General features: G+C 44.5%; 1 protein-coding gene across 1 annotated transcript in view; it reads right to left on the bottom strand.

The window, feature by feature from the left end:
• The window catches only part of LOC142557008 (uncharacterized), a 246,240-nt gene that overhangs the window by 140,634 nt on the left and 92,597 nt on the right, over window positions 1-13,009 (bottom strand). The window contains exons 13-15 of the mRNA XM_075668541.1: window positions 12,819-12,846; window positions 8,986-9,071; window positions 7,342-7,431 (exon numbers count right to left, since the gene is read on the bottom strand). Of these exons, the coding sequence (XP_075524656.1) occupies window positions 7,342-7,431; window positions 8,986-9,071; window positions 12,819-12,846 (204 nt within the window). The remainder of the gene's footprint in view (window positions 1-7,341; window positions 7,432-8,985; window positions 9,072-12,818; window positions 12,847-13,009) is intronic.

The raw sequence follows: 13,009 nt of genomic DNA, 5'->3' as shown, positions 1-13,009 counted from the left end.
ACAAAGCCACTAAGCAACCATAGAGGCCATGCCTCAAATCAATACTGCTGAGTGAATACCACCATGAAGGCTATGGAATACATAATACCACCAGTCTAGGTTTACGCTTAGCCCAATACAAGTACAGGAGCTTTCGTCTACATTCTCCTAGGCCTACCAGGAAACAGTTAACAAGTGTTCCTGTTTTCTGCATTTGTAGCTGCAGAAAAAATTCCAAAATATGGAGAAAGTAAAACATAATGTAACAAGGACACTAACCTCTAAAACAAGAAACAAGTTATTATTCAGCCTGCCAGAATTGTTCCTGAAATATCAAATGCGTTTAGAATAGCCTCGAAGGTCTATTATCGCTATATCTACACAGCGGTTTGAGCTTCGGAAGACTGCGGGTGCTCTCTTGCTTGCCCAAATGCCAAGAAATGCATGTTCTATTACATGTAGCTACGCTCAAAGTAATTCCGATAAACTTCTGAATAAAATTCTGAAGGCGGGTATGCTAGCAGTTCAAAACGTTAGCTTCCTTTAAATCGGGAGGTTCCCGTTCAATTAGTGCTTTGATATATACTATCAAAATCATAGAATACCGGGCGTGGTTGCTCAGTGGCTATGGTGTTGGGCTGCTGAGCACGAAGTCGCGGGATCGAATCCCGGCCATGGCGGCCTCATTTCGATGGGGGCGAAATGCGAAAACACCCGTGTACTTAGATTTAGGTACGCGTTAAAGAGCCCCAGGTGGTCGAAATTTCCGGAGTCCTCCACTACGGCGTGCCTCACAATCAGAAAGTGGTTTTGGCACGTAAAACCCCATAATTAAATTTTTTTTTAATCATAGAATGTGTCGAGTCTTCAGACATCACCGGTAAGCGCCTCACTCAACTGTTCTCGTCAAACGAATCACCTGTATGTATGCCGTATGCATGGAACCATGGGCAGGTTGTCTACATAATTACGTGAAGGTGTTTCGAGTTCCCATCATGACGCAGATCTGTTTAGTTGATTAGCTCTACGTCAACTCTCGAGCTTGCCTAAGAGGAACAGCCCAGACACAAAACTTACAACTCGTAATTATGAACCGCACGTGATAGCGCAAAAGGTAAGAAGGGTTCCTGTCGTTGTGCTTTTTCGCTTTACAGGCACACGGAACAGCGCAAGACGCGGACCAAACAGAGTGTCCGTCGCGTTTTTTATGAATGTGTTCCTTGTTTTTTTTCGATTAAATTTAGTTGCAATTTGAACGCGCTAGCGTTCTCTCTTTTCTTAGTCCGTGTGTTTTGAGCTTGTCATTTACGACGCCCTCACACCAACTCGTTAACTTTTGCGTTTCTACTGTGCTTTCGCATCTTTATGTAGCATCAGATCAAGTCGTGAGGGGACATGCACAGATTTCGGCTGTTCGACGTTCACGCACTGCGACCATTATTCGCGACATGATTACCGTTAAGGAATACTAAATGTCCCTTTTAACACGCTGACAGTCACTTTTTAGTACATTCACCAAACTGGCCGCCATGCCACGACACTGTGCACAGACGCAACAATGTTTGCTGCGTCTTGCGGAGCCTGCCTTACCCTTAGCCACTTCTTTTTCATGTTTGAAACTTACCTTATTTGCATCATGATGCCTTACAACAGAAATTAGGTGCTCCGGTTTTACATGCCAAGAACATGATGCGATTACGGGACAAGCCATAGCGGAAGGGGGAACTCCGAATTTCGACCATCTGTGGCTCTTTAACGCGCACCCAATGCATGATACACGGGTATTTTGCGTTTAATCTCCACTGAAATGTTGACACTGCAGCCGGAAGCTGGTACGTTTACTTGATAAAAGTACACGCGCTCCTTTCGTTTGCCAGCGCTGACAGAACCCATGAAATCGCGTTTAGCAGGACACCACAATATCCACTGAGCTGACGCAAATAAAGGCGGCCATGTCTTTGTAAATAAAAACAAAAGTTAGCTTTAAAAAATATCGGTGCTTTTCTGTAGCGCTGCTGGTTCCTTCGTTGTTGATGGAACAAACGAATGCCATCATCAAACCTGACCCTGGGGCGACGCGGTATACAATAGACACTACGCCGAACGCTAAACACTGCAGCCTTTCAATCCCTATCCACGACTATGTTTTGCCCTCTGACCAAGTTGTGCAACAAGTTTTAGCAGGAACACAACTGTTGTCAGAATAAAATTATGCGGAAATCATCCTGCGAAATCTCACGTAATTATTACTCGAACTTCAAAATAGAAAACATTAGTACATAAGAAAAAGACAAAACATACTTAAAGGTTAAAAAAATATCACCAGATAACAGACCAAGAAGTTTCGCCCCATCTTCTAAAGCGAGGATAAAAAATTTGTGTGGGATTTGTGGGTTTGTTCAAATGAAAAATTACGGCAAGACCCAGTGCCGCCGTAATGAAGAATGCCGACGGTAATGCGGTTAGCCTTCAAGCAATGTAGCGACACTGTACTGCTGAAGTCACGCTTATTTAAAATCTCTTGTGGTCATTGTGGATCTTTTGTCGCTCGGACTGCATGCTACCAGACCTAGTATTAACGTCGCTTGCCTAGGTCATCCATGAGCATGGCGTTATGGCCATGATTTCCTGAAGACCACTACCTGAGGAAGATCAAATCATAAGTTATCACCACGATGGAATGAAAAATAAGCAATGACGTCGGTGAAATGACAAAGGTACCGTGACGACGACGGCATCACGACAACCAGATGATTCCGAGACAATGATATCACGACGGCAGCGTGCCAAATGACGGCATGACGATAATGGGGTGACAACGAGTGTATGACGTTGACGTGACACGTGACGTGACGACATGACAATGGCATGTCGTCAATGGACCCATGACGGGGACTGCCTGGCGTCAGCGCAATATCGATGCTTTCACAACTTAGGCATATTTGCCATGACGACAGCATGATAACGATAGAATGACGAAGGAGAAACAAGGTCGATGGAACGAAGAAGGCGATTTGTTGAGGATGGAATGACGGTAATGCATCACGACTGTGCAGCGATGATGGCGTGACGAAGACGTGGTCAGAGTCGGATGACGAATAACAATATGGAACAGTCACCATGGCATGATGAAGGCGGGATAACAAACAGATCAGAACGACTGCATGACAACGGTGGCATAACAGCGTTGTAAAGCTAATGGTATTACGATGAGTGTATGACAGCAATGACGTGACGACAACTATAGCCTAAAGACGGTATGGTGACCATGGGGTGACGACGACGCCCCTACGACAGTTGAATGACGAAGCTGCAGGCACGACGATTCATACATGCATCATCGTTGCAGGAACCAGGTCAGCCTTCCGACAACTATATGACAACGAATGCACGACGATGACGGCGTGCCGACGATGTCATGACGACAGTCGGATGGCAAAGCCGAAACGACGGTGGTGCACGAACTGACGGCACCACGGCACCAGCACATACATAGCGGCCCGAGGTATTAGAGAAGTTTGGCCACTGGGGTTGGCGTACAAACCATGGCGGTGACGTTACGACGAGAGTCAGGTCACGAAGCTGAAATGAGAGCGATGAAACTGTCGGATCGATTTTCCCACGGACTCAAGCTGCAACGAATCTGCCAGGCGGTGGCCAAAGATTGAGAAAAGTGTGTGCTTTCAAAGAAGACGCCAAATTCATAAAATGTAAATTGGTGTAGTGTACATGTTGCCACTAACCTGCGGCCATATTTACACACGCCAGAGCGGCCGGTGTGTTAAAGCTCGTCTAAATAAACGTATCGACAATCACTCACGCTTAACCACTGCAAAAGCTATCATTCTAAACCTGCTTTTGTAATAAAACGATTTTGTTTTCTCGTAAAAACAAACATGCAAAGTAACCGAGCTCTTTTATGTCAAAGAGCGTGCGATGTGGGCGTAAGTGAGCCAGATTGTGTGCAAAGTCTGGGTTCTACATTTTTATATACCTTTCTGATTTTAAATGTTCTTTGCACATGCTCGCCTTAGCCTGGGTGTGTGTATATATATATATATTTCCATAGATAAACTGAGGTGCAAGTCCGCGCTGTATGCTACCATTGCTTTGTGTCTCATTTGTTGTGCGCGCTACGGATTCATAACGAATAGCTAGCAACTCGCCCAAATTTCAGTACGTTTATGATTAAGACGGCATCACGACAGGCAGCGCGTACCCATTGGACGCCCATGTAAACTTATTAGGCCACAGAGCAGACGGACGGACGGACGGACGGACGGACGGACGGACGGACGGACGGACGGACAGACAGACAGACAGACAGACAGACAGACAGACAGACAGACAGACAGACAGACAGACAGACAGACAGACAGACAGACAGACAGACAGACTGAAAATGGTTGAAATATGGAAACAATGCTACTCTCGTTAACCTTGTTTAGGCGTGGCAAGCAGCATTTTCCAACTTGCCTCAGCTAGAGTAATTTTCCGTATGTTTGTAGAGTTTTTTGAATATGAAGAATTTATTCGAAGTCAATATATCTGGGACCTTTCTAACTCTCCGTAACTAAACGACCTTTCGTAATTTCAGTTCACTGTAGCCTGAAAGATTGTAATTTTCGCAAACACTGCGAGTTTACTTCTTTTTTTTAATGCACACAGTGACACATTAAGTACTGTGCCTCTGGTCGCTGCTGTGCGGGTATGGACAGATCCCGAAATGATTTTGCAGCAAAGCTGAAGTGTCTGCATTATGTTTGAAAACAGCCAGGTATTCACGTTCTGGTTTGGGTGGCGCTTACAAGAAATGCGACTACCATAAAACGTTCCCCATGTTAGGCTGTCCAACTTATCGGAAATTAGTAGACAAGATAACCGAGCAGTTCTTCCCGCAGAGTAAAAAATGGCCGACAGGGGCTCTGGAAAACACATTTTTCAAGCGAAGCTTGTATTGGCTCAGAAGTTTCGATGGATGTCTAGTCACGTAAAGACCCAGTTGCTCCCAGAGCAGAACAGCAGAGGGAAAGGGTGGTTTGATGAGTTGACAGCTGCTTGGGCGCCGGATCGTGACAACGAGATGATTACGAGATAATGATTATATGACGACGACAGCGTGCCAAATGACGGCATGACGATAATCGGATGAGAACGAGTGTATGACGATGACGTGACGATGATGGTATGGCGAAACTGGATGACAGAAGTGGAATTACGACGATGAGACGACTACGACGACATGACAATGGCATAAAAACAATGAACGCATGACGGGGACTGCCTGACGTCAAACATGCAAGATAACCGAGGTCTTCCATGTCAAAGAGCGTGCGATGTGGGCGTAAGTGAGCCAGATTGAGTGAAAGGTCTGGTTTCTTCTACATACTTATATACTTTTCTGATTTTAAATTTTCTTTGTACATGCTCGCCTTAGCCTGGGTTTGTGTGTTTGTATATATTTCTATATACAGCTGCACAGGCGCTTGGTCACGCCACGTGCGCAACCAGTCGGAGCCGTTTCGCTTCCGCCGGGTAGGGAAAGGGCAGGAAAGGGTCTCACGAGCGCCGCCCACAACGCTGCGTTTTAGTTACCCTTTCTTTACTTTGATATTCTCCCCAGTAAAAGTTTTTCACCACCACCACCACTCGCCCTTGAAAGGGGAGCGGCTAGCCAAAACAATCCGGCACAGTTACTTGTGGGTTACTTAACTATGTCGAAGGTCAGGTGCACGCCGTATAATCTTCGCATACCCCCATTTTGCGGTAGGGGAACGGTCAGCCATGGGAACGGTCAGCCATATTTTTTTTAACCGACGGCACACAAATTACGGGTTAGTGGAATTCCATTACCTCGGGATTGTATTCCCACGGAAGTTAAAATAAGACGTATTGGTGACGACTACATGAACTGTACAAAGATTACTTTTCTCAATCCTGCTGCTCATAGCGCCTACTCCGAATAGCGTGGTGCCCATAGCAATGACCTGTGTCTTCGTCCTTCTCAATGCTGCACTAATTCGAACCTTTCATGCTTGGCGTCTGGCAAAGGTATCTGGGAACGAGAAGGAAGTGGTTAGAGCACGCTATGTGCAGCTTCCCCGTATGCTGCAGATTGAAGGACTGGGCTTTCCTTGTGTGAGTTTCATTTTATGTGTAATTCAATCATTGCAGTGTGTTCAATGGTTGACTTCTACGAACATCCTTCGCGTCTATGACGCCATTAGCGGGACATAATTCATCCGTTATCGATAGCCGCAGGATAGAGCGAGTATGTAGGCAGCGGAAGAATAAGTTGTACGTATATCTATCTATGCTTACTAACATAATGCATGTGCACATCGCAAACTCTTGATTATCTTCAAAACATTATAGCAGTGCCTTCTGTATGCACCTTTCGTACACGCAGTAACAACGCGCTGGGGGATCTGCGAGCACAGGTCAGACTGCCTTCTAGCAACAAAGGAGGCGTCTAGTGTGAAGATGTAGCATTGCACATGCGCGTGCTGTCGTGATCGTGTGTCTACTATTACTCCCTCTTTGGGCCAGCTTGAGTTAAAGATTGCGCTGGCGGGTTGGCGTCTTTCCTAAAATAGAGCGTGCACTGAGTTATCGCACCTCAGAACGGCTGAAACACAGGTCACTCTTTTCGCGACACTGACGAGCAGGCTGGGGAGGAGGGGTTGAATTGACGGCACATGTGAACGAGAGGAGGCGCATGCGCAATGCCATGGCTCTACACCATGTCCATGCTTCGTTAGAGGGCGCAATATTACAGGCGACAAATATGTTATGATGTTTTACCAGAGCAATAAGCGAACGCGCTTGTAGTCTTCTTTCTTTCGTGCAATCATTCCTATTAAATTGCGTGAAGTAGATTTGAATGTATATGCAAACAAATCAAAGTAAGGCCGAAACACTATACAAATCAAAGCGTCATATATATCACTCAGAACATGCTGAGCAGGATCAGTGATAATGTTTCAAATATTGAAAATTGACCTCGTAAACAAATACAATGCACTACGCCTGCCTGACGCTTTTTCTTTTTTTTTTTTGGAGCGTTACCCCAGGCAGCACCGGACCGCTCCTACTTAGCACACTCGTAAATGCACACGGAGTGTGGATTGCTGTTGAATTATTTGCTTTCCTTTCGTAGACGGGTTTTCCTGAATCTTGCGCAGAAATTCGGCGTTAGTGGATGACGGCTGATAGATCAGCACAACATGTCTCTGCTAAAAAGAACAACACGCAGGCACTTTCTCACTACAGCCTGCGGATGTATCACCAAGCACAATCAAATGCACGCTACGACTTAACGCTCCGTGGTTCTTTAAGGTGCGTCATGTTCATAATTCTCACCTGGTAGGTCAGGTGGCCTGGCGGTTGTCGTAGTTGTCGTTTCAACCACTGCTGTTGTGGTTTTTTCGGACGTGCTCGCCATGACCGGTCCTTGAACACAATTGTGAAGCGAAATAGGGAGAGCTATACGACACCGTTCAATATATTTGCAACCAGAAACGCGTCTAGATCAACACGTGTTGTACCCTGTCCCATTCATAAACCAGAGATAGACCTGCAATCTCCCGAATCAGAGCGCAGTAACTGATAATTCCACATGGCTCATTTGACTTCGAGCACTTCAATATTCCCTTTTCACCTGAAACATTACGTGTACCGTCCTTAACCAATTCTTGAAGCGGGAACTTTAAAGGCACAATATAGCAGCTTTCCCAGTCATCACTTTCGGAACAGGGGGGGAGGGGGGGGGGCTTCTTATAAGCCTTACACGGAAATTTCTAAATTAAAATTCACATATAAATCAGGTTTGTGTGGCTTCCCACTTGCGCCATTATATCTCCCTGAATGCAGTAACTTTCGAGAATCTTTTCGCAATGCGTGGATTTAAGAAATAAAATGTGCGGTTGAAACAGGCCTTGGAAATCGGTCACCTATTACGCGGCAAAGCATCCAGAACATTTACATAGTGTCGCCTCGGTGAGCTAATTTTGTTATTTATTTAAGATATACAAATTTACAAATATTGCAAACAATACTGGTTACATGCAATCTGAAATAAAGCCTTTTTACTTTTCATTTCATTTCATTTTGGGGAGCTCTGGACTGCATTTCTTTTGGGGTGTAGGTAAGTGAAAGAATGCGAACACTTCCAGGGTTCCCGACCTACTGAATATATTCACCGTAAAACGCTTTATTTCCAATATCTTTTATAGTACATTTGAAACGATGCAATTGATACCAGAAATAGGTACCAGAAAACAGACAAACAGGTTTATTTAGATGCACAACTTAGTATTTCTTAGAGGATAGTTACAAGATATCCCCTTTCTAAAGATTGTAACGATACACCCGCGTTCTTAAAACTCAACCCACTGCGTGCTTTTAAAAGCAATTGTAAGCAAATTACATAAGAGCATCATCCATTCGTTTGGGCTCAATATTGTGGGAGCATTAAAACGATTTCAGTCATTCGATTTGGTTAAGTTTAGGTTGCATTATGTTAACGTTACGTGAGGACAGGTGGTGGTGCCTTGCTGACAGCAGTGCGTTATGACCAGCGACCCGCGGTCCGCTTTCAGTTAGCGCCTGAATTCTCAGCCTGTGGTGGATTGGTGCCCTCTGGAGTGAGCAATTATTCGACTGAAGCAATTTTACTGACCGCACTCTGTAACGTTGAAAGTCAAAAACAGGTTTAATCTAGCGGGCGAGCTCACGCCTAATCCTAGCTTTATTTGAAACTATTCACAAGGAATCCTAATTACTGCTCTGTAAGCGACCGCGTCAAAAAAATAGAAAGACGCCTGAATAGCGCATCTGCGCAGGAATAAAGCGGCTTCTAAAAATACACCCGCCTTCATAAAATCGACCCCCTCTATACTCTTGAAAGCATTGGTAAGCACAAAACGTATGCGCGCCGTGCGGTCATTTGGGCTCATCATTCTGGCACAAGTTCATGTGCCAGTTCAATCAGTTTTTTTTACTTACTGTCAGTCGCGAAGAAAAAGAAGCCCAGCACCAGGGCGACGAGGCAGAGAATTGTGACCGCGAAGGCCACATACTGCGAACGGTCACTGCATTGCCAGTTTTCAATAACAATGGGTGAGTTTAGCTTTCAAGACTTCTCTAGGAAAAGCTGCATTATGCACGCATCACAGTCCTAAATATAGCCGCAATCTCTCATTTACCGACGTTATAAATTTGGGACGTTAAACCAGGAAAACTTATCTCAAGAGTTTAGGAAGCGGCGACACCACTTGTAAAGAATTGGTGATAATTATTGAAGTTACTGGTGCAAGAGCGAATTGTGGCCAAAGCGCCCCAAGACTGTGGTGATGAGCGGTCAGTGGTCATGAACCGAGTTTCGAAGGGTACATGCAACATGGTTCCATCGAGACCAGCATTCGCATTCGCTAGAAAATGCACAAATTATATATGTAATAAATCTATGATACTGACACGCGAGGCGTGAGATGTGCGATAGATATGAAACATATGCAACGACGTACTGACGGGAGAAAAGATAGGGATGTCAGTAGCAATAATGCTTGGACAGGACCCTGAAACGCATGGACACGGAAGCACATCCTCTACAAAGCCTAATATCGTAGCAGCAGCCCTCAGTGTGAGCATGCGACTCGAATATTTTGGCTCGTGTAGAATGTTCAAAACTGCGGGAAAATAAAAGACGGTTATGTGCGGGAATTTTAAAAGAGGGTTATGTGCCAACAAGCTATGTAATATGGCGATATAAATCGACAGAAAATTACCTCAGTCTGTCGTATTTCTTTATTGGAGGTTAACATCCCTAACGTGGCCCATTCAGATGCAGCTCATTTGACGTTGCAGTCTACCACATTCGTTGAGAATTATTTCTTAATTTTTGAAAAAAAAAGCTCGGTTCAGGTCCGTGGCAAGAACTGATATAGAAGTATTATGTCTAGTTACTATGGACGTTCAATTTCATCTGCAAGCACGCTCCCTTAGATGCCTGTGTGCCCAGGCACCTAAGGCAGCGTGCTTGCAGATGAAATTGAACGTCCATAGTAACTAGACATAATGTGTAGGTAGCATGAAGCAGCGAATAAAAATTTGACAAAATGTTTATTTATGGTTCTGGAGAGCCATTGAAGCTTTTCTGGCGCTTAAGCAGTCTAAATACAATTACCTTTTCCTGGCGATTTTTACAGCTCATATTGCCTAGCCTTCTGCCGTGAACATACTTAAGGCGCACAACGTTGGATACTAAAAAGCAGGGACCGACTGCTGCATAAGACAACGGCGCATAATTTTAATGCATTTATGTGAAATTCTGGACACGAGTACAATGAAGTACATCTTAATGTACGTCTCCGGAGCATGCTTACTGACCTCTAAAAACAATCTGCCACTGCCATGGCCGTAACAGCTTCACTTGAGCCATAAGACAATGTCCAAGCAGTTGGGCACCTATTTCTTCACTAAGGTTTCTTACACGTGAGAACAGCTCGCATGCTGTAGGTCGATTATGAAAGTGTGGCAGATGGTTTATGGTTGTTTATGGTGATGGTCGTTTGTGGTTGAATAAGAAAGATGTTCGAGTGCACTTTCAGAAAATACGTTGTACTGGTATACGACCAATGAAAACGAAGAGATCGCTCAATTGACTACATGGAGGCTCTGGATCGGACTTGTCCTGAAAGTTGCACGGGTCCCATGTTAACAAATAAAGTGCGCGACAAGGACGCAGACGAGCTATACAAAAACGGCAAACACTGGAGCTCTTTCTCCAGCTTGTCTACGTTTTTTTTCCCGCAGTTCTTAAGATGGAACCCGACAAGCTCACCCAGCTCTCAGTTTTGATGTGGTAAAAGCATCGGTCGCAACATGAATACCGAAATTGTTACAAGGGTCTAATATTTTTATTGCACTTGGCATTGCGGAATGAGAAATTTCAGCTCCATAGTCAAGGCTTGAGTGGACATGGTTCTCCTGTTCAGGACACACTTCCGATCACTACCCTCAGGTTGCGCGAAAAATAAGTTAAAACGTTCATTGTCTTCCGGAATTTTGTCCTCGGATACTTATGACGAAAAAACGCGATTCCCAAAAACTTATGCACGCCACTCCTCGATAGCTTGTCATCATTGATTGCAATCTTTGGGACTGGCGTTGCACCTCCTTTGTGTTTAAAGAGTACGCAAGAGATTTTCTGGATATTTATGTAAACGCATCGTATTTCACCGTGCTGCAACTTATTTACAGCTGCGTCTAACATGCGGTGCACAATAACATAGTGCCTGGAATGACATTTAAGCGAGTTCATTTTTACAACCATAGTGTGCAACTAACCACTACACCTCTTCCTTATGAATGAAGCAGTCCTTAATATTTCCCTCAATGCGGAGTAGATGGTGGTATGGCGTTAAAAAGAGTATGGCGTTGAAAAGTGACCTGATGGTTTCCTGGGTTTCACTGTGTCAGTCTTTTACAATTTCATTAATGATTGTATGGGAAGCCGGAGCTGAACACGAACACGAACATCAACATTCGGGGATGCTTCGGGCTCTGCAAAAGTAAACGGATGGTTTAATGCCCCATATGGCGCGTATTTTTGCTTCAAAGGCTATCGTGCACCGAGAAAATCTGCCTCGACTTCGAGACAATCTCCCTCCGTATTTGCCAAAGGCGATAGGTTTGCCTTATGGCCTTGGTTTCTACTATTTCTATTGTACATTTTTCGCTCCTGTTTCTACCACAGATATAGTTTGCAAACTTTTTCTCTTGGCCTGTCGACGCGAGTTCTTTCTTTGCGATTTTACGTGCTGGAAACATACATTCGCAAAGTCCCAGAATTGCGATAGCACCCGCACGCAATTGTATTGCTGCTTCCGCGCATTTCTCAATCTTCACTACAGCATGGAGCTCGTACTCTGGTAACCAGTCCTTTAGTATGTGTCATGCATTTACATGCAGCACCAATCTGCTGTGAAGTAAGCAACGACATTATCTTTTTTTAAAGACACAGATGTCATCCCTCGACAACTGAGCTAGTTCTTGGGAGAGCTTCCAGTCACTGAATTAGACCTTCCGCCGAGGAACGTGTGGCGAGCATTTATACATTCTGTCGTGTTCAGCACTATAGTAAGGTGGTGACAGCGATAGAGCTCTTTAGTAACATTGCTATGGACATACGGCTTTCGTGTTGATGTTTTGCTCAAATATGCCAAGCAAGCAATACTACAAGACACTACTTCTCTCTTAATTTGCAATATTATATATATATATATATATATATATATATATATATATATATATATATATATATATATATATATATATGCAGAGAGAGAGAGAGAGACAAGGACACAACTACGGGCCGTCCAGCAGGCCTGAGATGCGCTCCAAAAGGACAAGGCTCACGGCCCACCATAAACGTGCCGAACTGGGATAATGCAGAGTAGGACATAACTCCGGGTTGACGCTTGGCCAACGTCATGACACGTTAAACCGTTGGTTGCCAGCATTAAAAGAATGTTATTCCTATCCTAGGACACTTTGGGAATCCTTCAAAACTTTGGTTCATGCACAGAGATTCACATGTGCTACTTCCATCCTTCAATAACCTGCACATAAATTTATTCTTTGCAGAAAACATACAGCGTAATGTCCGAAGCAGTAGCTGCTGTATCCAGACAGATCAATAATACAGTGTGAACTAAACCCGTGCACGGCCTGGACCTAATTCGCTGTATCCCATAGTCTACGTCATATGGAATGTCCAATGTGACTGGTGGAAAATTGCAAGGATCGCACCTATACGTAAGGCACATGATACTTACGCCCCTGGCGCTGGGGCTGCATCACATCCTGTGAAAGAAAAACGAAAGGGCATTAAAATCAGTGCACGGAGAAAACGCGGCGATTTCACAGGGGTGCTCAATGAAACACCAAACAACCTCAATCCGCTGTCCACGTAAACAGAAAAAGATAGATGCACGAATTGAAACAGGAGAAATAAGGGCGTTGGGTA

Source organism: Dermacentor variabilis, chromosome 9, assembly GCF_050947875.1.
Source record: "Dermacentor variabilis isolate Ectoservices chromosome 9, ASM5094787v1, whole genome shotgun sequence".
Taxonomy (NCBI): Eukaryota; Metazoa; Arthropoda; class Arachnida; order Ixodida; family Ixodidae; genus Dermacentor; species Dermacentor variabilis.
This window is presented reverse-complemented; position numbering and strand designations above follow the sequence as displayed.